Source organism: Sebastes fasciatus, chromosome 14, assembly GCF_043250625.1.
Source record: "Sebastes fasciatus isolate fSebFas1 chromosome 14, fSebFas1.pri, whole genome shotgun sequence".
Lineage (NCBI taxonomy): Eukaryota > Metazoa > Chordata > Actinopteri > Perciformes > Sebastidae > Sebastes > Sebastes fasciatus.
This window is the reverse complement of record NC_133808.1, coordinates 8,906,792-8,931,753: the sequence shown is the minus strand read 5'-3', so window position 1 is coordinate 8,931,753 and position 24,962 is coordinate 8,906,792. Positions and strand designations below refer to the sequence as shown.

General features: G+C 40.9%; 3 protein-coding genes and 1 long non-coding RNA gene across 5 annotated transcripts in view; 2 read left to right on the top strand and 2 right to left on the bottom strand.

Annotated features, from left to right (window-relative positions):
- Nucleotides 1–24,962, top strand: part of LOC141782345 (uncharacterized) — a 221,876-nt gene that overhangs the window by 32,702 nt on the left and 164,212 nt on the right. The gene's annotated exons all lie outside the window — the stretch shown is intronic.
- Nucleotides 108–5,110, bottom strand: dbi (diazepam binding inhibitor (GABA receptor modulator, acyl-CoA binding protein)). The gene is made up of 4 exons (XM_074658589.1): nt 4,954–5,110; nt 2,249–2,366; nt 1,151–1,213; nt 108–468 (listed from the first exon to the last, which is right to left on the bottom strand). The coding sequence occupies exons 1-4, from the start codon at nt 4,966–4,968 to the stop codon at nt 395–397; spliced, it is 270 nt and encodes an 89-aa protein (XP_074514690.1). The 5' UTR covers nt 4,969–5,110; the 3' UTR covers nt 108–394.
- Nucleotides 7,023–16,560, bottom strand: LOC141782337 (interleukin-10 receptor subunit beta-like). Its single transcript, XM_074658579.1, is given in 8 exon segments — nt 7,023–9,341; nt 9,343–9,443; nt 9,670–9,815; nt 10,354–10,498; nt 10,835–10,989; nt 12,460–12,644; nt 15,309–15,432; nt 16,359–16,560. Coding segments are annotated over 8 exon segments (1,134 nt in total). The 3' UTR covers nt 7,023–9,265.
- c14h2orf76 (chromosome 14 C2orf76 homolog) lies at nt 18,503–24,658 on the top strand. Of its 2 annotated transcripts, XM_074658586.1 has the most exons (5): nt 18,517–18,868; nt 20,621–20,671; nt 21,540–21,577; nt 23,107–23,188; nt 24,322–24,658. In XM_074658586.1, the coding sequence occupies exons 1-5, from the start codon at nt 18,736–18,738 to the stop codon at nt 24,396–24,398; spliced, it is 381 nt and encodes a 126-aa protein (XP_074514687.1). In that variant the 5' UTR covers nt 18,517–18,735; the 3' UTR covers nt 24,399–24,658. The 2 variants fall into 2 exon arrangements, with proteins under 2 accessions (XP_074514688.1, XP_074514687.1); XM_074658587.1 differs by lacking the exon at nt 20,621–20,671 and having other exon boundaries at nt 18,503–18,868.

Here is a 24,962-nt window from a genome sequence, read left to right as displayed (position 1 = left end):
CCAATCCACTGTGGATCCTTTTCAGCCTCAGCTTGACATGATGTAAATAATAAATCATATGTGAAACTAGAATATAACATGAAATTAGAGTACACCAAACACAACACTTGAGTAGAAATATTTTGTATTGAAATGACAGGACTCTTTTGCAGATCCGCATGGTTAAAATCATTAATTAAAATATGATGGTCCTCCGGTGGAGGACAGATTCTGATCATGCATCAGTGTTTCTTCAGGCCAGGTTAATCTCACTGGGGGGACCACTAGCAGTGGGTAAGGGCACACTTCTTGGGTTTTAAGGCGTTTCACAGCATGAGGATGGATGAGGGACGACTCGCGGTCTCCGTCCATCTAGGTAGTTGGCCCGGCCATAATGTGACGTCATCATGTGACGTTACAATCCGTCCTTCTCCTTCAACTGCTTCACCAGGGCGACATACTCGTTCATGGCATCCTCTTTGCTCTTGCCTGATAGTTAATGAAAAATCAAAAATGTGTTTAAGTATATACGTAAAGATAAATTAATGAAGAAATTAGCACCGTTTCCTACTTTAAACAGTGACTTCCTCTTTGTTGCATGCAGTGTGTAATCCGGAGGACTCAGAGCCTGGCCTGGTCCTCTGGCTGTCAGGGATATATTAGATTTAGTGAGACTAATTGGGGATAGAGAATATAAATATTAAAGAATAGTTCTGGTTGGGCAGTATTGGCTTAGGTTTGGCTATTGTTTCTATTTGTTATAACAACATTGTACTCAACAGAGTAAAGACTAAATGGCTGCATTTATAGAAGAGTAATTGCAAAGATCTGGAAACAAAGTCTGAATACATATCAGGGCTACAGCAGCTGTAGAGATGCCACATGGATGAACTTTAATTGCACTGGAAGTCAGGGTTTTTGCTGTGGCTACACCAACAGGGCTTCAGCTCAGCTCCTGAGATAACCCTGAAATCTTTGCATTCATGCTGTGAAGATGTGTGTGTGTGAGATGAATGCAGTGGAACTGAAAAGAGGCAAAATCCTACAAGTAAAAAAAGAAGGTTTGCCTGGGACCTGAGTTGTGACATGAATTACAAAAGCTGGAAGTCTCCCTTGTACAGAAAAACACACATTTTTCAGAGCGGCACCATCTACAGGACTGAACGTGTACCTTTCTGCTTCTCCCAGGCATCCCATTTAGCTTTACCAGTGAAGTCGAACATCCCTGGACGTTCTTCAGAGAGAGGAAAGACATAAACAGACGTAAGTGAAGAGGTTTAGGTAAATGAAACAAGTCAGTTAGAAAGAGTTGACAGTTAGAAAAAAATGTACTGGAGGTGTAATGTATCTGATGTCAAAAAGCCTCTTGTTAAAGTGTGGGATCTGGAGACACGTGGCTGGCCTGCTACTCTAAGTTTTCAGTTGATCAGGAGAGAACCAGACTGACTGCTAATCCAGGCCGCTTTCAGATAGAGGTGGTTGCGGCGTGCGGGGGCCGGGAGAAGGCTGCGGGGCGGTGAGAGTCAGGAGCGGCTGTTGAGTTCAGACCAGAGAGGAGAGCCGCCGTTTAACTGACTAGTATTTTTGTTGCCGACTAGCGAGGGTAGTCGCCTAATCAAGCACATCCCTAGTCACTGCTTTAGGGCCCTTTCACGCCTAACGCGTTTGGTCCGTCTTTCGAATTTTTCAGTTTGTTCCAAACCAATATTCCAGGTGTGAAACCTCCACCGGAGCCACGGTCTGGACCAAACAGCAGAACCGTGGAATGAAGAAATGGTCGTGATGGTTGAATCATGGCTCGGTTCATTTCCAGTATGTAAACATTTTTTGGAATGGTACGGACTTTCGGATCAATAACAGGAAGTTCTGGCAGGCTATCGTAACCGGAAAAAGGAAAAACACAACAAAACAAAATGATTCGTGGTCATTTGGTATGACAACTTTATAAAGAATCAGTTGGAGAAAACTCACAAAAATTCCAACACTTTTCAATTATTTGCCGAGAAGATGAGACTCAATGTCAAGTATGGGTGATGACAGCAGGACGTAGGTATGTCATGTATAGTTCTGTAGTGCGCTCACAGAATTGCAATGTGAAACCAAAACTGAACTGGATCAAATGCGTACAATGTAACAAAAACGCAAACCTTGGTTCAGACTTTCGGGTGTGAACAGGCCCTTATACTCAACAGCACATATGATGGCAGTGACACTGTGTTGAGAGTGCTGCAGTGTGTTAGTGGCAGGAGGCAGTGAGTGCTTTTCTCACCTGTGTTGGTATCACCCACAGTGGCCTGCTTGAACAGGGAGTAGACCTGCAGCATCTCCTCGTCCGACGGCTTCGCCTTCAGCTGCTTCACCTCAGCAGCTGCCGTATCAAATTGAGCCTTCGGGGGAGAGGACAACAACTTCAGAACTCTGCATTCACACCAAAGCAGTGGCGAAGTGCGGCATGCAGCGAGCTGCCATGCAACGTCTTTGAAAAGCTGCGGTGGCCGCTATCAAGCTCAGCAAGCTGCGGTCGTTTAATTCTGTGGCAAAGTGCAGCCAAACTAAAAGTTGGGAAAAGTTTTAGCACTTTTAGCTGCTAGGTGTGGCCAGAGAGGACGTGCTTTTTGTCTTTCATTGTCTTTTTGTTAATTTATTAATCATTAAATCATCACATTTTGTTGTTATTAAGGCTGTCAAAGTTAACACGATAATAACACGTTAACGTACATTTGTTTCAACGCCAGAGAGCCCATGGAATACCCATGGGCTTAAAGGGTACATTACCTATTAAGCCCATGCCAGACAGACTTTTGACATTCAGAAATTAATTACTGACACTTTGCTTTGATGGGCTTAATAGGGACATTTACCCTAAACTAAATTAAGCCTGAAAACTAGCCTGACCAGGACTGGGCTAGTCTGGTAACACAGGACAGACTCATCTAAAACTCCCTGTACTGGATACATGCACATGCATATCAATGTTTAGAATAAACAATTGATAGATTTAGTAAATTTTCTATAGTTAAATCTGAAACTCATGTGGAAATAATACGACAGTATAGGATAAAGCAGTGAAATGCAGTGAAACTGAAAAGAGGCAAAATCCTGCAAGAACAGTGAGCTCATTGATTCACAACTAAACTAAAACCCCACTAGCTGTGCCAGCTGGGCCAGAGGGGAGGGCCAGGTCTGATACTAGAAAGTCCCAGTAAAATGATCTGTTAGAAGTTGGAATTAATGCTATAAATAATCCTGTTGATTTTCCTATTGCCAAGAGAAGCACTACTGATGTAGATATGAATAAATATGTTAAACACTACATGGAATAGACCACTCTGCACTGGAAACCTCCTAAGTCTACAACAGAAATACAATATGGAGCAAAGGTCAGGTTGTAAGGACCATAGTTAACAGTTAACAGGCTGTGTGTCTGATTGGCTGTAGGTCAAAGATCAAGGAGTGACAGCACCATTTCAACACTCCCCCAAAGTCAGCTGACAGATGTGACAGCGTGTCTAACTGTGAGGCAGGACATGGAAGTTCCCCTTAAATATGCAAATCCTCCAACACATGATCATCATGCAGAGCTATGTATCAGCAGCCATGCTGACTCTTTTTTTCTATTTGATCTTCCAATCTTACTGATCAATACATATTTTACAAGTTAAGCTCTTCAGTACCACCAGTTAACAGCCCTCCTACCAACACACAGATATCACCAACAAATCTGTTTTTATGTGTTTTATCTTTTCCCACTCACAATGTTGTTTGGTTACGATTGCCCAGAAGTCTTTATAGATATTTAAATCAATATCCTCCTCACAAACACTAACCATACACCTCCACGCAACCCACACAGACTTGTCTTTTTTTATATATTTACTGTATTGTTATTGTTATTATATATATATATCTTGTCCTAATTGTTTTATCACTATTATGTAGTCATATTATTTCTTTATATTAATCTTGTCCCTAGGTGGAGGCTTCAGATAAACCCAGTGTTTTTTTTGCCTCTTCCTGCACTGTATATTATTCATTTATTATTTTTGTTATGTTATCCATCCATCCATCCATCTTCAACCGCTTATCCGGGATCGGGTCGCGGGGGCAACAGCTCCAGCAGGGGACCCCAAACTTCCCTTTCCCGGGCCACATTAACCAGCTCTGACTGGGGGATCCCGAGGCGTTCCCAGGCCAGAGTAGAGATATAATCTCTCCATCTAGTCCTGGGTCTTCCCCGTGGTCTCCTCCCAGCTGGTCGTGCCTGGAACACCTCCCAAGGGAGGCGCCCAGGAGGCATCCGTGCTAGATGCCCGAACCACCTCAACTGGCTCCTTTCGACGCAAAGGAGCAAGGACTCTACTCCGAGTCCCTCACGGATGACTGAGCTTCTTACCCTATCTCTAAGGGAGACGCCAGCCACCCTCCTGAGGAAACCCATTTCGGCCGCTTGCACCCGCGACCTCGTTCTTTCGGTCATGACCCAACCCTCATGGACCATAGGTGAGAGTAGGAACGAAGATTGAACGGTAGATCGAGAGCTTTGCCTTCCGGCTCAGCTCTCTTTTCGTCACAACGGTGCGGTAAAGCGGATGCAATACCGCCCCTGCTGCTCCGATTCTCCGACCAATTGTTATGTTGTATAGTCTTAAATTGTGCAAAACAAATAAACAAATCAACAAGACATATACACTCTTAAGAGAGACTGTGATAACGGAGTCCCATCACACCCACCACCATGTCTTTATCAACGACCTACCTAACTATAGCTCACTGTGATGCAATACTAGCCCTTATTATTACACCAGAGTATCTGAGAGAAACGAACCGTTGTTTATATTAGCAGCACTAGCGAGGGGCTTTTAGGTTAGCCGCTAACGCCAGCTAACGGATCTCTCTATCGCTCATTTAACGTGACACAGGTAAAAATACAAACTAACATTAGCTCTTAAATGTTGCTAACTCATTCATACACACCTGGAGATCAGCCATGTTTAGTTACAGATCCTACAGCAGCAGCAGACAGAGAGAGACGACTGGGCGGATGGTGAAGGAGGTAAAGTCCATCAAACTTCCAGCATACAACTAACGGGGTCGTGTCCACGGCCTGTGGAAGAGGATAGGACAAGGGGTGTGGGGTATAACGCATGCGCAGTGTAACTGAAGCTGCGGTCGTGCGTTGTGATTGGCTCAATTTCGGCGAGGGCCGACTAGATTTTACTGCGCATGTGTTGTACCCCCGGATATGTGACTGAGTTGATGACGCGTGATCTAGCCTCGTTCAATAGGCCTTGGTTGTGTCACGAACGGTCTGTCGAGAAGGGACTGCGAAAACCACGAAATCTCGCGAGATTCATAGAGCCACGAGAAGTAATTGACGCTGGTATGCCGTGGTGAAATTACAATGTTCCATAGAAGGACTACTAAAGGCGTGCGCCCTGTGCGTTGATAAATAGCTCCTTGTGCGTGTAAAGTGCAATAAACAAGTGCAATACCTCAATCATATATCTTATACTGTATATACTGTATATGTTCTTAATATGCCTTGTACAAAGTATTTCTTATATATATGTATATTCATACTTCCTGATATGTATATGTTCTTAATATACCTTGTACAAAGTATTTCCTTTTATGATTGTAATATAACTTATTATTTTTAATGGAGCTTCCCAGCAAAAAGCATTTCACACCATTGTACCTGTATAACCGGCGTGACAATAAACATCTTGAATATTGAATCTTGAATCCTTAAGTGACAGGCTGCTTCACCCACGGTGTGTGAAAGAGAGATACCACAGGTCCTTCTACTGCTGGAACACTTTAGTTTACATCAACATATAATAAAGGATTATCTGACCTAACATGGACAATCGGTGAAAATATCACTTCATTTCAAGGTTGGAAGATAAGATAAGATAAATATTGAGTTCATTGTTCAAGTTATGGGGAAGGCTACAGGACCATGTGCAGACTGCTGTAGCCTTCCTCCTACTCCTTTTTGGACATGTAATATTTATTTATGTATATTATTTATTTATTGACAGTTTGCTATATGTTTACTGTTCATTTTATTTATTATTCTTGTTTTGTTTTTACATGTTTAAAATAAATGAATAATTAATATCAAGGATATACTGGGCTTTAGTATTGATGTGTCTTTGTATCTTGGAATTATTCCTGAAGGTTTGCGTAAACGTGATATCTACCTGCTGAAGATTCTTATGGCTGCAAGTAAAACTGCTGGCTTCAGATAACCCCTCCCATTACAGACCTTGTTATGGGCATGGTCAACTACTTGTGCTCCATGGAAAACATGACTTACACCCTCCGTCTACTGAAAAACAGGACCGACAGACACTGGATGAAACGGGATCGTATACCTACAGGAAATGAACACTGATTAAGAGATTTTTCCTTCTCTTTCTTTTCCTCTTTGGACTCAGGCAGCAATGCTCAAACCTCTGTGCAATGAACTGTACCTGTGTATGTGTCGCTGATGAGAGCAGTCATTCGTTTCATTCTTCACTTGTTGAAATTAGCTAAAATGGAGCGTTTCAGACAGATGGTAAATACAGGCATATTCAGGCAGACAGTAAATAAAAATAAGTCTTTTTGAGCATTAAAGCATGTAAACATGTTCTAGTAGAATCATAAAACACAAGTATGAACCTGAAAATGAGCATGATATGGGACCTTTAAAGCTGCAGTAAATATGATTAAAAAAAGTTGTTTTTATATAACCGTCACTATATCCTGACAGTAGTACATGAGACAGGTAATCTGAAAATAATCATGTGCGTCTGTGTCCTTCGGTGCTCCTAATGGCCTCTGCAAGATTTCACAGACCGGAGGAAAACAACCAGTTTGCTCTCCATGCAGACAACTAGTTTTGAAGTCCAGGCTGCAACTTACACAAGTGTGATGAAGGAACAGACTTTTCAGTGAAGTAGGATACATCTTGTGCCCAGCAGTTCAACTTTTTAAATGAAACATACTTGCATATTCATAGATTCTAGACTTTTGAATAAGGGCAAAGGCATAGATAGTTTAGAATTTTTTTACTCAACATTTTTGTGGAAAAAACACATTATTAAACATTTTAGGAGGGATCTTTAAGTTCAAGGGAAACACGTAAAAATATTAAATTTTACCATTAAAATTCAGCCATGCTCACTCATTATGACACATTTTGTTTTCTGATGTTTAAGCAATACAGGTCATGTATGACTTTAATAAGTTATGTATATATTGTTTCATGTCAGAATACAACCAAACCTAATCAACAGAGACACAACAACTTGTAGCACATGTTCAAACTTTATTTAAGTTCAACTGAGTGCAACATTAATGTGTAAACCTTTGAGCTGCAAAAAATGTTAAACAGCGTGCACATCCAGACGATAAATATGAGATGTTGCACAGAAGAACATGTAAGACACAGAAAAAGTCTGCACACTAAATAACGTTCCCGTGAACATACATTTAATTACCACCAAGTGATGTTTCGAGTGTTAAGCTCTTCTTCAGACAAAGAATATAATACAGAGACACACCTTCAAATACATACTCGGCCAGGTCACCTGAAAGAGCGCCTGGTCCTAATCGGCTCCCTTAGATTGAATACATACAATATATTGGTTAACACACACACATATTGGACAGATCCATCATACAACAGGTGCTCTGTCAGGTGACTTGGCCGAGTATTATATTCTTTGTCTGAAGAAGAGCTTAACATTTGAAACATCACTTGGTGGTAATTAAATGTATGTTCACGGGAGCGTTATTTAGTATGCAGACTTTTTCCGTCTCTTGCATGTTCTTCTGTGCAGCATCTCATATTTACATTCATCTGGATGTGCGCGCTTTTGTAAACATCTTTTGCAGCTCAAAAGGTTTACACATTAATGTTGTACTCAGCTGAACTTAAATAAGGTTTTGAACACATTTCTCCGTCCCTCAAACCTCTGAGCTGAACATTGTGTTAGCTTTACCTTGTTTCCTCTATAAGCTCATGGCTAACTCTGTGAGAGACCATCAGTGTGTTCCAATCCGCGTACTTCTGTATTTACACTTACTATTTTGAGTCCATAAGTGCGTTCACACTGTGAAATACGGCAAAATGCAGTGCACTCGAAGTACCCGGATGTTGTACTCAAAATGGTCAAATCGTTGAGTGTGGAACGCTGGACACTTTTCACACTCAATTGTCGCCATCTTTGCTACGTAGCGGAAGGGGGCGGGACCACGACCACTAACATGTGAAAATGGCGGCAGATGATGCAGGAGCTTTTGCGGTGCTGAACAACGTACCTTATAGATGTCTATGGGCTACGTAGATAACAGAATAAATAATACAATATGTAAACATACCGGTGCGTTTTCAGCAACAGGAGGACACATCGTAGGCGTAGGCGACGACGTTGGAAACGTAATTTCCACCTTGCTTTCATTTTCTGTGTATTCTTGATCAACAAAGCAGGCAGATATTTTGGCGGGTAGTGGACGGATAAAACCTGAAGGAGACAGCAATGCAACACAAAGGATGCCAGCTGCCGAGCTGCCGTAAAACCCAGAAGAAGAAGAAGATATTTTGCCGGGTAGCGAGCCGCGGGGAAATGTTGCGATCGTCATTTCTGGTAAGTGCGCCGCAGAGTATTCGATTTGAGACAACCCTACCCTACTGAAATTCATGCACTACTCAAGTAAGTAGAGAGTACATTGAAGTGTACTTCAGGAAGTATGTGGATTGGAACACACTGTATGACAAACACACCTTCAGCTCTAGCTTCTCTGAACTATCACCACTGACTTCATTTTCATTAGGAAAAAAACCTTCATATTGCCACAATGAGGAAATTAAAACTATGTATGCCTCACAAAATGTGATGCCCATTGAATGGCAGATCATGCCGGGTTTTTTTTAAGTCCATACTTTGATAATACAGAATCATTCACCTTAAATGGTGGATCTTATAGCACCATGGCAGCATAAAGGGCGTGAAATGAGGGCCGCTCCAATGGGCCGTGCCACACTCCATCTGTTAAGTACAATGGTAATACTGCGAGCAACATTACGACTGTACAGCGCACAAACATGGGGCAAACAATGGGCCTGCCTGCAGAATTTGTTGCATTAAATCTCTGAAGTCAACCAAGAATCCATTGCTTCACTGTTTCTCAGTGTCTTTAAAGTCGTCCCCGCTGATAATCTCTAACAGTCCCAACTGACTGCAGCCTGCAGATGGGCTCTTCTTCATTGCTTTTCAGCCTTTCCCTCTTCCTTCTATCTCTTTGTGTAGGTGTCAGGCTGTTTGCTGCAGCTACTCCACACTGCCTCCAGAGGGCGTCCTTCCTCTAGTCCTTCTGTCTGCGATGATGCTGACCTGGTCGTAGATCTCCTCAGGTGGATGGGAGTTGCGCATGGCTAGGTACATGGACGAGTTGGGGGGTGTCAGCAGGTTCTTGGGGGGCAGAAAGGAAACTGATTAAGATTTGTATTAAAATACCTGGCTAAGGAATCCAAAAGAAGAGAAAACACTTCAAAGACTCCTACTGCATGAATACAAACATGCATACAGTGGAAATCAGCAATTTTGTGGACATCACATGCAAGGAGATCATGTTTTGTTGCTTTCCACATGTACCATGACTAGACAGGGTTTGAAGGTGACAAACATACATACACACCTCTTTAAAATGCTGAGGCAGTAAATCTTTTGGACAGAGAAAGTGGGATATATGTTTCCGATACACCACTGCGACCACCACCAGAGTCACTACCATTGCCATGACGACAAATGTCCCCACGGCTGACACCCACGGAGCCTCTTCTTCTGCAAAACAATCAGACCAAGAACAGCAGAAGTATAATCAGTATGCTTCAAATTTTTATTTATTTGTTGTCTCACCCTGGAGCATGTTGATTCGAATCAGTCACTGCAAAAAAACTCATCACGTGCCAGCTAGTGAATGCTCTGTCCACTTCCACACAAATTATCAAAATTACTTATTACCTACTACTTTTTACTTTGCTATTTTTATTTTCCACTGTCAATGAAACTCAACACCTTCTGCAAAGATGTTTCACTTTTTTCTTCACGTGCGGTGTGGACCAAATATTGGAAACACCTCTCAATGTAATGCAGTCCACTGCAAAAGGTTCTGCCAACCCTGTAGAGGTGAGTCATTTTCATTCTGGACAAAAGTGGTGAACGGACGGACCATCCCTACAGCCCTGCCACTAGATTTGCTAAAAACCTGTTAACGTCAGTCTTTTGTTGTAATTAGAAGAAGATGGTAATGACTCTCAGATCAAATCCTAGTCTCAGGTGGAACAAATAAATAAATAAAAATCTAGCAAAAGATGCTTACCGATGGTAGTGCTCTCACAGACAACTGCGCTGGGATTGCTGGGGTTTCTGTCTGTGATGATTTGGACTTGGACGCAGTACTTGGTCCAGGGGTCCAGTTTATCAATAACGAACCGGTTTTGCTGTACGTTGCTCTTGATTGTGGCCTGTAAGAAGAACAGAAAAGCGGTCAGGTGTGTGGTCTGTTCTGGCCTGCAGCAGCTACAGGACATCACAGAGAGAGAAAAGGAACTGGTCACAGATATCTATAATATATACTGCATATATACAGTATATATATATACATACTGTATAAACACACATACATACACACATATATACATATATACAGTATATATACAGTATATAAATTACAAAAAAAGGAATCAGATCCACAAACCTAATGGTTAATAATGCTTTGTTCTTCCCAGTATGCCACACAGGAACCGTAACCGTATGAGATCCACTCTGATATAAACAGCACTTCAACCAATTTATCCCACCTTTTCCTTCTTGCCGTCCTTCCAGTGGGTGATGGTGTAGGTGGCCAAGTTGAAAACATTCCTGAGTGCAGAGATGGCGAACACTGGATCTTTAATGCTGACTTCGATAGTAGCCCCATTGGAGTGGAGAGAGACATTGGGTGAACTGATGATGGCTGAGGAGGAGAGAGAGACGAGTTAACAAAGATTAAGCCTTCTGGCAAAAGCAAATGGTGGTGGGTTTGAAATTCAAACACTTCTGGCACATCCTCAGCAAAGACAAAACGGTTTTGACTTAATTGACCCTTCACTAAGCAAATGTTTTTCCGCCCGTTCACTCGCATAGAATGGAAGTGAAGGGGAGGCGAATGTTAATTTCGAACCACCGCATCACCTGGCGATCGAGACAGAAGACAATGAAGTTAAAGGTAGGGTTGGTAAAGATATAGGGAAACATTTTTTGTAGATTAGTTGAAATTTCATTACATCCCGAAAGCAATCAATAAATCAAATGCTCTGACTAACGACAAAGAAAAAAGTCCAATCATTTCATTCGGCCCAAATGTAATGATTGGACAGGCTGCCTGCCTGTCTACCTGTCTGCATGCATGTCTGCGTGACTTTCGCTCTAGATTTAGGGGCTTTTGGAGCTAATGCTGCTAGCTACTTCCATTGGAAAAGAGTTGGCAACACTGGGCTGGGTCTTTAGGTTGGATACTTTTTAAAAATCTAGTGTACTCTTCCTAGTTTCTCAAGATCACCCACCCTGCCTTTAAGGAACAACACTTTTCCTTTATTCAGTATTACAGTCATTAAAAAGCAAAAGCAGCATGTGTATACATTCAGTATACCTTCAGTAGCTGGCGTAGCATTGAAGTGCAAGCGCTAGTTAATGATGTGCTAAAGCACTCTGCTAATGCTAGCTCCACAAGGTTTAACAACGTATAATGTATCATCAATTGACCCATTGTCCATATTAAAATATTGATTCGTGCAGCTTTATTGGAACAGTGTGTAACAATTAGGGGGAAAGGAAATGGAATATAATATTGCGTATATTAAGTATGTTTTCTTTAGTGTATAATCCCCTGATAAAAAAGAACCGCTGTGTTTTTGTTACTTTAGAATGAGCCTGTGTTAACTTTTCCTGCTTGGGCCAAAGTCAATAACGTTACTCGCTGCCGTCGCCGCCACTCTCTCTCTCTCTTGCTTCACCACTCATTTCCCACATACACACACAATCTAAGCACTCTACTCTTACAACAACTGGCTCTAGAGAGGGCCATTCGTGCCACCGTAGCAATCCTACGCGCCCCGCCACATGGGAGAAGTTGTAATCTGCAACCTCACCGCTAGATAGTACCACCAGATCCTAAACACTGTTTCTTTAATTGATTTTCTTTTCATTCAACAAGTCTGTAACTATAACAAAAGCTCATGACAATTTACCAGAGTACACAGGAATCGATTTCTGGTGATTGACTACTAATCAACTAACTGAGGAATCATTTTAGTACTAAAGTTCCATCAAAAAGTAATTTCCTAAAAGATGCGTTTTTGAAAGCAGATCATCTGTATTTGCTGATAAACGTCACTATGCAGTGTTTACAGTGACAAGCCATCACACACAGAGAGTTTCTACTCACTATCTCTGTCCAAGTCTATCTGGCCACTTTCCATCCAGGCGGAGCTCTCTGTGCCCGACTGCGCCCGCACTCTGCCCGTATACTTTCCAAAATGAAATATGGAGATGTTGAGGCGGGTGAAGTCACATTCAAGGGTGGAGATGTTCACACAGCCCACTCTGTATGTTGCGCCTGCGAATGAGGGTCTGTGGACAAAATACAGTGCTGGCATTACAGATTTGCCAATTTCAGGTGTGTCTGTGATGACAACGTAGAGAAAGAACAACAGTGACAAAAACCCCTGATGTTCACCTATGGGTTGACAGCAAGAAAGTCAATATTTGTCAATGTGTAAATACATTTGACACAAAGCTAGCAGTACGCCATGCTGTCAAATAAAGACCTAACCATTACATAAGATCACCTTAATTGTGGCTATGACTACCATGTTAGCAGACAGTTGCTTAAAAATCCAGCAGACACAGAGCAACATTAGCATTTGTTTGGAGTCGTGTTTGTGTCACCTGATAAATCTGAGTCCAATATTCTCTCTCTTTTAGCTCTGTTTTTGGTCTTCACCAACTCCTGAAGGTCTCTTTATCTGCTAAATGCTCCACTATGTTCACCAGCTAGTCTCTCACTGTGTCTGTCTGCTGTTTGCTGCTGTGCAGGTAGTGTAGCCTACAGTGGGTTTATAGAGCTTCTTCACGGAAAACAGCTGCCTGCTGCGGCTGGAAACGAGGTGGATGAGAATGCGGTTTTCTCTTTTTCTCTTTTGCTCCGTTTTGAGATTTAGATCAGTTTTGCTCTACACCACCTTGGAAAATATCAATTTTGTTTAGCTTCTAGTTGTTTCACTAGGCGGCTGCCATCTGCCTACTGCAGCTGGAAACAAAATTTATGATAGCTGAAAGTGTGGGCCAGAAAACCAGAGTCAGGTGATAATTCTCTGTGGGTTCGTCATTACGAGCGACACCTTTCACGTTACACGTAGTCATTGGGTCTATTGTTTATACAAAAATATTGATTAGTGAAACTTTAACCTTCTCACCCTTGTCAACATAATTAGGACAATCACTGTAAATTTTGAAAATGCTGGAACACAGCCCCAAAATGAAAATACATTCTGAGACATTGTTACAAAAAATCACATTTGACAGGAATGGCAGATTTGTTATTTAACACCAACTGCTTTACATTATAATCTATCACTGACGCGATGGCTGAGCTGGCAGCTCACCCCTAATCGTGCTAACAGCGCTAACAGTGCAAACAACAACATTGTCGTTCGGGACGGCGTTATCAGCTGTAATCACCGTATGAAAGCAGTGTAGTGCGGCGGCCATGAACTAGCCAGTGGGGCCAATCACATGCACTAACATGCACTAAAAGCATGTGCGGCCCGGCCAGCTATGTCAATAAAGCACAGAGAAGCTCTGATTACAACACACACAGAGGGAGAGAGAGAGACTTCATTCTCTACTCAGGTAGACATTACCAAAGTTGCTCTATAAAAAAGACGACACATTTCAAGCTTCGAACCGAGCCATGTGACCGAGCGGATGCTACTGCGCCTGCTCCACGGCCCCAGTGGATGCTGAAGATTGCCGGAAGATCCGGGTACTTTTCCAGTCGGAAGTGGAGCCATTTTGGCTCCATGCGCCACTGAGCAACTAGAACAAATAGTTGTTTGCTGCTATATTAATGCTCTGGATATCATATGGACTGAACTGTGGACATATAAATGAAGAACACTGAGCTCTATATTTTGTCAACAGTGTAAAGTGTGTATCAGGACATAACAATGTGTTTGCTCATTAACATGACGCATACACAGTAATACTAGGCGTCCTCTTTCCCAGAAGAGAAGGTACTTTTGTACAACACTCATTGTTTTTGATAAGAGGGAAGTCTCACTGTTCACAGTTTCTGTGTTGACTGGCAGAGGGGGAGGTGGGACTCAACAGCTGGTGCTTATTTGCCTCGCGAGTTTGTCAGTTAGTTAAATGATGCTCCTGATAAAATCTGGCTGTTAAACCCAAAGCCTCAATCCAAATGCATAACAAAGAGTTTACCAATCCAGCAACCTCTCGGACCACCTTTTCAAATACAATACACTTTTCTAATCATTAAGATACATTTGCTGACATCCAGAACATATAGCTGCAAATCAGCACAGCAGATGGAAATGTAGTTTTGCTCGTAAGCAACGATCACAGCGCTTCAGAGAAACGGAACAGCATGAACGATGGAGCAGATAAAGTCTATTCATATGCAAAATAGCATTTAACTGGCCTATAGCTACTGTGTGTTTGTCAGAAGAGTGGAATTTCAGAGTAATGGTGTATTACCTACACTTGATTTAGCTTTTAGTTAATGTAAATCCATACTGTTCCCTGTGTGTAAACTATTCACTGTTACTTACTTAATAGTAATGGATATTTCTCCAGCGCAGGGGTTGCCATTGAGTCTCGGTTTCATAGGTATGGAAATATGATCAGGCAATTAATTTTGCTAATAGATTTATCGTTTGAGTCATTCTTTAAAGCTAAAATGACCACAAATTCTCTGGTTCCAGCATTTCAAATGTAAAAGTAAATTGGGTTTTAGACTGGACAAAACAATCAATTTGAATATAAAAACCAGTGTCTCAGGCTCTGAGAAATATTGATGGGCAGTTTTCATTATTTTCTGATATTTTATAATTGATAATGAAAATAATCCATAGTTGCAGCTCTAGAAATCAGCTGTAGCTTTAACCTAAACAGACTGTGATGCCTGCGCAGCAATATAACAGACTAACAAAGGAGAAAATGTCTGCAAAACCAGAGAGTGTGTTTTTATTGGTGCTGAGATTAGTGTTGACTCACTTGCACTGGGTTGTGTAGACCAGGTCGCTGGCTGGCTGCTCAGGAGAATCCCACCTCAGCACCAAATTCATGTTATAGGAGGTCAAGCGGACATTTGTGGGTGTGCTGAGGACTCCTGATACCACTGCACAGTCCAAATCCATGTATCATAAATTAGTATTATCACAGCCACAGGTACACTCAAAAACAACAATAACACATTGGTCACTTTTGTGTCACTTTTGCAATGGAAATGCTGTAAATCTACTGTTACGGATATGAGGCAATAACATGCTGATCACTCTGCCATAATTATATGATGCTGTGCAATAATAATATAATTATCTGACGGACACTTTCTGCAATAATCTGGCAAAACTGTCATCTCATCAATATACATATTGTATTTTTATATTGAATTATTTTTTTGATTTATTATATTTATATTGCACTATCTCTTTTTTTATTGTATTATATTTCCATTAGCACCTATGGCATTGTCACAATCTAGTTTCGTTGTACTACACAATGACAATAAAGGGCTTGAATCTTGAATGGAGACAACAGTAAATTATCTTCTTTTTTTTTAATATACAAAAAAACATCATCTGAGCAACTAGAAGGGTTCCTATTGAATAAACTCATTAATATTAAGTATAGGTGCTGTTAATGTTATGATCATCATTGTTCTAGTGTCAAAGTTCACCATTTTCATTATTGAGTAGTTGGAACATTTACACAAGTGACTCAACACAGTGGAACAACTTACAACAGGTGGATGTTGCATCTTTTATCAGCCGATCATCTTATTATTTCCACCCAAGCCACAAAAACACGTTGTTTCCAATTCAGTCAATGTAAATTCAATCAAAAAGTCCTAATGACATTAAATAACCTTAAATAAACCAGCCTGTTCCAACTTTATTTTTAAACTAACAGCTCAATGATAGATGATAGTAAGAAGATAGTTCCTCATAAACTGTAGTGAGAGTAATAATAACCCGCACACACACACTCCATACTCTCACCTCCATGATCAACCAACAGGTGACAAAGAAGACATGATCTTACCTCTGGATCCGCATAGTGTTGAAAACGTCAGGATAAAGGCACAAAGAGCGGCTGACATGTTACTGTAAAGGCTCTTTTTAGTCAGTTTTATAATGTAGTCCAGCTGAGCAGTGTGTGTGAGAGAGTCGGTTTCATTTATAAACTCTGTATTTCCTCCTACAACAATACAAGGAAGGTGAAAAGAGGAGACATCACGCGTCATATCATCGAGGTATAACGCATGCGCAGTAAGATATGGTAGCCGCTCCGGTTACACTGCGCATGCGTCACACCACATAGCCCAAGACCGTGTCCTAACCTCTTTCAATGAGCCCTGGTACAGTAGCGTTCACTGACGAGAGCAGGGGAAGTCCACGGAAACGAAACTGCACCGAAAATACGGCTTCAAGGAATCAGCCTGTCATTGGAAATAAATAAGTGTTAACCTCTTAACAATAGAGGTTGGGTACATCGACTAAAGTTTGAATCATTTCATTCTTCTACTTATGTAGGCTAATTAATACAGTTGGTATCTGAATCGCGATAGAAGCTGCAGGATATGTCAGTGCATGTCACAGCCTAAGAGACAACCACAACAACAACACATAATAGATGTAAATCACACTCTGCCTTTTATTTACTCCTCTATTTCATGTTTTTTTTTTTTTTTTTTTTACATTTATCCTTTGATATAGCAATATATTGTTGTTGATTGTTTTTTATTTGTTTGTTTGTTTTATTGAAAGAACAAACATTAATTACTTCTTTATTGTTTTCTTCCATTTACATGCATGTTCTTTTTAAATATCTATATATTGTAATTTGCTTAATGAATTGTATATATATATATATATGTTTTTGTTTTTATTTTGTGCTTTTTTATTTTTATTTATTATTGAATTGACGCTTTGGCAATATTGTTCACCTGACAGTAATGCCAATAAAGCAAATTGAATTGAAATTATACTTGCTATCTCTGTTAAAATACCCATTATTGAAGAAAAATATCAATAGGTGATTCCAAACTTTTGAACGGTGATGTAGGCCTGCAATGTAAATGTTTTTATTTGTGGATCATAAAACACCTGTTTGGCACAAGTCAACATCTCTCCATATCCTGTACCCAATGCGATCAAACTGAAACAACATCATCCAACTATTTTCAGACATTAAGAAATGGATATCTAAATGCATCACTTACCCTGTAAGCCGCAAGACAAAAGAAGTCCATTTCAAAATAATGTCTAATATTTATCCATCCAATGAATTGCTAAGACTGAGATTTAATGTTGATCACAATAACTGCAACTTTTGGGAGACTGAGATTGAAACTACTGATCATCTGTTTTTCCACTGTATATATTCTGCAGGACTGGCTGTCAACCGAAATCCAACTACTTGCTCCTCTCACAAGAGAAAATATTGTGTTTGGTATTAACATGGACATTAAGAGTGACTGGATATTGAACAATCTGATACTGCTGGCAAATTTTTTCATCCATGCATCCAAATGGAGGAAAATGAAACCCCTATTTTCTGTTTTCAAAAGGGACCTTGTGGCCAATCATCTCAGTGCTTTAAGACTAATGAAAGGACAACATGCAAAGTGTCTCCTCAGAGCTGATGACGAACTGAACATATATGATGATGACCCCTAGAGCTACCATGGAAGAGTGCAGTCTTATTATTATTTATTTATTTATGCATTTCTTTTTTGTTCCTTGAATTATTTTCTACCCTCTTTTATTTTTGTTATTATATTATTTTTTATAATTTAAGTTATCTTTCCTATCCAATTGTGCCTTGTATGTTAGAAGTATTTAGTTTAGATTACTATGCCTTAATGTTTGTAAATTAATTTTCTTCAATAAAAAATAAATTAAAAAAACATCTCTCCACCTACTACTACTACTACAACTGCTGCTGCTGCTACTGCTGCTGCTGCTGCTACTACTACTACTACTACTACTACTACAACTACTACTGCTGCTGCTGCTGCTACTGCTGCTGCTGCTGCTACTACTACTACTACAACTGCTGCTGCTGCTGCTGCTGCTATTACTACTACTACTACAACTACTACTACTACTACTGCTGCTGCTGCTGCTGCTACTACTACTACTACTACTACTACAACTACTACTACTACAACTACTACTACTACTACACACTCCGATACAATACAAACGAAGGAGAAGAAGAAGCACTCGGTTATCGACTCATCGAGTCTTGGCAGCTCAAAGTTCTCGAGTTGACTGATCTGGCCTTAACAGATACCCGGATGTTCGCCTCAACCCGCATTACTGTACTGAACCAACCGCCAAACAACAGCTGAGCTGTTTGACTACGCAGCGAGCCACCGTTTCACGAAGAGTTCCCAGCTATCCAGCAGCAGGACATGGCGGCAGCTGAAGCCGTGGTCACGGTTCGTCTGGTTCGGTCCTTCGAGCACAGGAACTTCAAGCCGGTGGTGTTTAGAGGAGTCAGTTTAGACCAGACGGTGCAGGACTTCATACAGCTGGTCAGAGACGGTGAGTAACCATGACGACAGACTGTAATGTTATCACGTCATGACGCCCAGCCAACATGGTGATGTGGGCCCCACATGGGTTATGCTGGGGGTACCTCGGTACCGAGTGGGTATGGGCCCAAAATGGGCATCTTATCTGGGGCCTACTTGGATCAACTAAGTAGGTCCCACATGAGCTCCCCATGTGGGCTACCCGTGTGGGTCCTAGTTGGGTCACTACTGGGAAATTAGTGCATGGGGCCAACATGGAAACTGTGGACAAACCCACTTACAACCCACATTTCAGGCCATGTAGTCCCCATGTAGTTCCCACATAGAGCTTAAACCTGGGGCCAAGATGGGTTTTGGTTTATGTTGCCCAGATTGGGCCCATAAAACACCCAGTGTACTCCTGCATGAAACCCACAAGGTTCAATTGGCACGGGGCCATTATGGATCCCATGGACAATCCCATATAGGGCCCATTATTCAGCCCATTTACTACCCACATGGGCCCCACGTACAGATGCTGGCTGGGCGTATCATTCTAATGCATGTTATTAGTGGAAATAGGCTATATGCACACGGTGGTGATGACGTACTTACGTTAACATCCTCGCCAGCCCTCTCCATGCAGAAGAGAACGAGGCGAGGCCACGTTCATTCCTATGAATTATTATTTTTTAAATAAATTCAAATTTATAAACAACATGGCATATAGATCATTACATTAGAGTAAAAGGACAACGTGCATACAGAACAAAACAGCGAAAAGACAAAACAGACAAGAAATGTAAATACAAAATTAAAGGGACTGTTTGTAAGATTCAGAATTGCTTGTTAACATCGACACTTGTGGCCGTTAAGTCAACGAAAGTCAGCGTCGGGCTCGCGCTTGTGCTGGCTCTAAATAGACATGAACTGCTTGGCAGTAATGTTAGCTGACCAGACGGAGGTCTCTCCATGAATCACTGCTGATCCTAGTGTTGGCTTTTCCTAAGAGAAACGTTATCGTCTCCGACTGCGGCCGGAGGGAGACACCGGCACCCGGTCGGAGACGGTAACGTTTCTCTCTGCGGAGCCCCGTCACTTCACAAGACACGGAAAACCTCTGTTGGTCTGGAGGAGCTGCAGTAGTTATTTCTGCACAAACGTCCACTGTACATTCACTACATATTCTCAGAGCTAAACTAACTCTTCTGCAGTGTGCAGTGTACGCGCATGCACGTGAGGTGGAGCGAGCTGACTGAAGGCAAGCAGGCAGAGGAGCAGAGGAGCAGAGTACAGCAGAGACTCCGGCCCTGGAGACCAAAGCTACGGTCTCCCCCGCGTGCTACGACCGCGGCCAACACTGTTTTGCAAGACGGGCTTCACTAGATATAACTTTGCGGTTTTGGTGCTTCCGTGTAGTTTGTGTTGGCGTCTTGTCTGAACAGCGTAGCCACACGTGAGCGCGCATATGCGAACGCGCATGAGACACCGACCCGGGTGATTTATACTTGTAAGAAGTTACAAACAGTCCCTTTAAAGGACTTTGATGAATTGGCATTAACTCACACTTGTTAAAATTTAGCTTTAGACCGCAGGCTTTGGAAAAAGTATGAATCACTTGTAATGGCAATTGCTTAAATAATGCAACTAATGTCGCTGACAGTCGGCGACAGAGTGAAAACGGCAGGGCGTAACGAGTGACCGGGCTGGCTGATTTCAAATGTGGAAGTGGGTGTGCATATAGCCTGTTACTTAAAGTCATTATAAACCCAATTTCTTCCAGATATAGCAACAAGGCTAGGGCTTCCTCCTCCTTTCAAGAAACACACTTATGGTATGTATACCTGACATTTGTATTATCGTTTGGTAGTGTTCATAATAATATTCCATGTTTTCTCTGAACTTGTGTTTTGGAGTTTTTACTATTGATTTTTGGATTAACCCCCTTGTCAAGTGTGGTTCTAGTGAACGGACCATAAATCAGATGATGTATCTGCAGCATGTTGGGGCTGCAGACAGAGCATTTCATTATAGCCTCATATAATTATTCATATTTTTTGATTATATATGTTTTTTAGTGTCAAAAAGAGTCACCAGAGTTCAAAATAATAATAGTGTGTTTGATTTACTTTGACCAACAACCCAAAACATATTCAAGGACCAGTGTGTAACATTTAGGGTAATCTATTGGTAGAAATGGAATATAATATTAATAATAATGTTTTCTTTATATAATACTTATGTATAATCACCTGAAAATAAGAGTCGTGTTTTCGTTACTTCAGAATGAGCCGTTTATATCTACATAGTGAACGGGAACAGTGTTGTTCCTTAATTTCATTGTCTTCATGTCTCGATCGCCATGTGATAGTGGTTTACTTTTACACTGTGATCTGTAGGCTTCAGCTTCTATTTTGATGTTTTTAACCTGTTTTTGCTCCTGAATCATTTTGACATCCTGATATATCCTCCAAACGCATATTGTAGACCCTTCTGTCAGCTTTTTTCTGAAATCACTTTTTCGTTTCGCCAAAAAATTAGCTAGATATTTATGCAGGTAGTGCAGTTAGTGACAGTGTGGCTCTTTGGTAGCTCTGACAGCTTGACGGAGTAGCAGCGGGGGGCGGGGCTTAGCTATGGGTCAATTCTATGTGTGTTCAAATCCATGCTCTGCATCTGATACCATTCTTTTGTATTTTTAGACACAATGAAGATTATCCACCAAGCATATGGAGCAAAGGTATCTATCTAAAGGAAATGTCACACTAATTGACCACACAGCCAATAGGTGGCCTACGTGGTTTGTTTACATGATGTAACAGAAGGGCATATAACAGGTTTTGGGCCCCTGACAGCTTCTGGCATGCAGTCATGCGTTTGTGTCTGCTGGGCCAGAGGCCTGTACTACGAAGCAAGTTCAACATACCCAGGGTATCTTCTCCGTATCTGGCTTCACTAACCCTAACAACCGAGATCACCCTAAGCGGTCCTACAAAGCTGGTTATCAACTTGGTAAATCAACCCAGGGTTTCTCAGTCTGGTTATGAGTGTGTTCACATGAACGGGGCGGTGTTTGCAGTATATGACCAATCACAGACATGGACAAGTCCACAGACTTGCAGACAAACCGACAGAGCGGCACATTTTACAAAGGAAGAGCAAACTATATTAGACAAATACGAAGAAATTAAACACTTAATCCAGGCTAAAAGTAACACAGTTGAAGCTGCCAAATGCAGGAAGAACAGCTGCTAAAAGAAAAAACTCCCGATCACGTGCAAATGCGTAAATTAACAGACTTATTAATTTAACGGAACACTCAAAAGTTAGATAAAGTCGTCTGGATATAAATAGCTTTAAAGAGTGTAATGGATTACACTTCTTTACATCCTGTGACTAAGGTTTGGCGTGTAGGACTATTTCAACCATCTTTCAGCTGCGCATCCCTCTCCGGCAGTGTGAAATCCAGCTGTCCTTCTGGCATTTGTCAGTTTAAACTGTGTTGTTTTTTTTTGTTTTTTTAAAATTATTGTTTTGGGGGCATTTTTAAGCGTTTTTTTTATTGATAGGACAGTGGATAGAGTCTTGGAAAGGGGGAGAGAGAGAGATGACACGCGGAAAGGTCCACAGGCCGGATTCGAACCCGGGTCCACCGCTGCCAGGACTGAGCCTTGGCCACACATGTGCGCCCGCTCTACCGACTGAGCCAGCCAGGCGCCCTAAACTGTTGTTTTTAGTCTGGATCGTGACTTAAACTTCTTCATATGTGTGTAATATTATCATACAATCACCGCACAGATCTCTGATTGGTCAGTATGCGGTGCTTTTAAACAAGTTGATCTCTTATCTGGAACATAACCTGCTCCGGAGCAGGTCAGCTGTTCAGCATAAGTTACCATGGTGATCTACCCCGGTAAGAAGTGAACCACCTTCGTAGGACGGAAAACCCAGAGTTAACCCTGAAGTTACCTCGCTAATCCTGCTAGTACAGGGCTCAGGTGTTGTCATTTGCGTTCACGTACTTGCGTGGACCATGAGTTGTGCTTGGTGGAGCCATAAGCTAAAAGATTTTGGATTTTGGATCTCCAGGGACTGAGCTGGGAATCCTGTACATAAACAACTGAACCAGTTGGTGATTGCCACATTTCAATCAGAATGTATGGGTTAGTTAGTTTTAGTTAGTTTTTCAGCCTATGTTTCACAAGTGCATTCTGTGGTCATTTGATAACCCATGTTGTTTTTTAAGTAGAAACCTTTTTTTTTTTGCAGACTAATGAGTTGGTGATGAGTTTAGAGGACGATGACAAGCTCATTCTGCAATATGGCCAAACCCTTCGAGCTGCTGGCGTCGGTAAGAGTTTGTCATTGCTGTTCCTTGAGCACTCACTGAAAACTGTATACTTTGTTCTGGGAACACTCGTTGCTAAAATGAAACTTCAGTCATGAAGGTTATTATGTTATTTAAAAAAATATATTTAGTCAACTGTTATTGATATAAATGGGGTGGACACATAACTAGAAATATAACACAGTGCAATTCAACAGCACCACAAACAAACAAATGTACCAGTCTAGCTAAGACTAGACTATTAGTCTTAGCTAATAGGTGACTGTCTGTGTAGTCAGTTATTGATCACAAATCAATCTCAGCCTTCTTCCTGTGTACTAAGGTTAACAAGACCTGTGTATTAAACCATCAGCTTTCTTCAAACAGACTGAGCAGCATTATCAGTGTGGCCCCAGTAAATGTATGGCTTTTCCACCCACAGTATGATCATTTGGAATTATGTTGTAAAAAAAATAAATAAAAATCATTTAACCTCTTAACATGTTTTGTCATAGAGAAAAATCTTCTTTTAACATTGTAAAACAGGTTGTCCTATACGGGAATATACGTATGCTGTATATTGTTGCTGTTGCTCAGTATCACCCTTACCAGTGCTTAAATTGAGTACATCAAAACACCTTGACATTTGTCATCAAATGGAAATACCCTAGATGCATAATTTTATACACATCTCCCCAAATTCTAGCCTGGCATATGTGTCTGTGATAATTATTCATAAAAAAATAGTATTAATATTGTAATAAGGTGAGAATGTCCTGTAATGATATACTGAGGCTGGTAATAGAAGTTCAATAAAATAAGTTCCAAGCAATAAGACTAATGTTAAGAGCTTAATATTAGTAATTTTATATGCTTTTTTTATGCCAAATGACTTATTTCTAAGAAACTTGTGAGCACAACTCTGATAAACACAAGATTTAAAGTGGTGCTTTTGTGTGATTCTTTGTGGAGAAACTCCGTTTCACAGATCTATCGATTAAATCAACTAATCCATTAGTTGATAAAAAATTGTACGAATGTTAGTTGAGAATTTCTTTGTTCGAGGACAGCCATACTTGATATTGTTGATCTGCTGCTGGAGGTATAGTTTTATCACAATGTTAACTTTAACAATTTTTTGTGTTTGTTTTTTTCAGCAAATGAAACAGAAGTTGCCTTCTTCAGGGGAGAAGACTATGGTCTCTATAAAGCAAATCCCAAAACTACTTGGTGACCACAGTATTTTACTGACTTTACCTTACGTTTACTTACTATAGCAAAGGGGAATCTGAAAGGACAGAGGTCAAAGGTCAAGCATGAAAGAAAACAAAGCATGGTGCCTTCATGTTTATATCAAAGACTTTTATTTTGTGGGGTTGCTTTTGTTTGTTTAAAATGTTTATTTTTTTATTTTTCTTCTGCTAGTTGTGACCATGGACATTCATTTTCAATGTTGTTTTAAAATATGCTGAATAAAGTTCTTTGACGGTTGAAGTTTTAACAGAGTGAAATGTACTGAAAAAGCACATTGATTGTGCTCAGTCTCAAGTGTTAGACTCGGACTAAATCCCATTTTTAACAAACTTTTAAATGCCCTTTGCCTTCCTGTTTAATGAACAACACTTGAAAGGCTGCTAAGTACAGTATATCTTTTCTAATGTATCCTGTAACTCAAGCATTAGTTCTAGGTTCTTGTTGATGCTGCGGAGATCCTGCTGACATGCTGCAGTAATCGTATTCTCATTTCTGGTTACCAGCGTTTCTGTGTTACTGGCAGCGTAGTCAATTTAGTTATATT

What these genes read in the sequence shown, in the direction of transcription:
- c14h2orf76 (XM_074658586.1), top strand. Translation starts at nt 18,736, where the DNA reads ATGGCGGCAGCTGAAGCCGTGGTCACGGTTCGTCTGGTTCGGTCCTTC. An exon ending in TTTCAAGAAACACACTTATG is followed by an intron (nt 20,672 to 21,539) that starts GTATGTATACCT and finishes TTGTATTTTTAG; the next exon opens with ACACAATGAAGATTATCCAC. An exon ending in ACCAAGCATATGGAGCAAAG is followed by an intron (nt 21,578 to 23,106) that starts GTATCTATCTAA and finishes TTTTTTTTGCAG; the next exon opens with ACTAATGAGTTGGTGATGAG.
- dbi (XM_074658589.1), bottom strand. An exon ending in TGTGGGTGATACCAACACAG is followed by an intron (nt 1,214 to 2,248) that starts GTGAGAAAAGCA and finishes CTCTCTCTGAAG; the next exon opens with AACGTCCAGGGATGTTCGAC. An exon ending in TGCCTGGGAGAAGCAGAAAG is followed by an intron (nt 469 to 1,150) that starts GTACACGTTCAG and finishes ATTAACTATCAG; the next exon opens with GCAAGAGCAAAGAGGATGCC.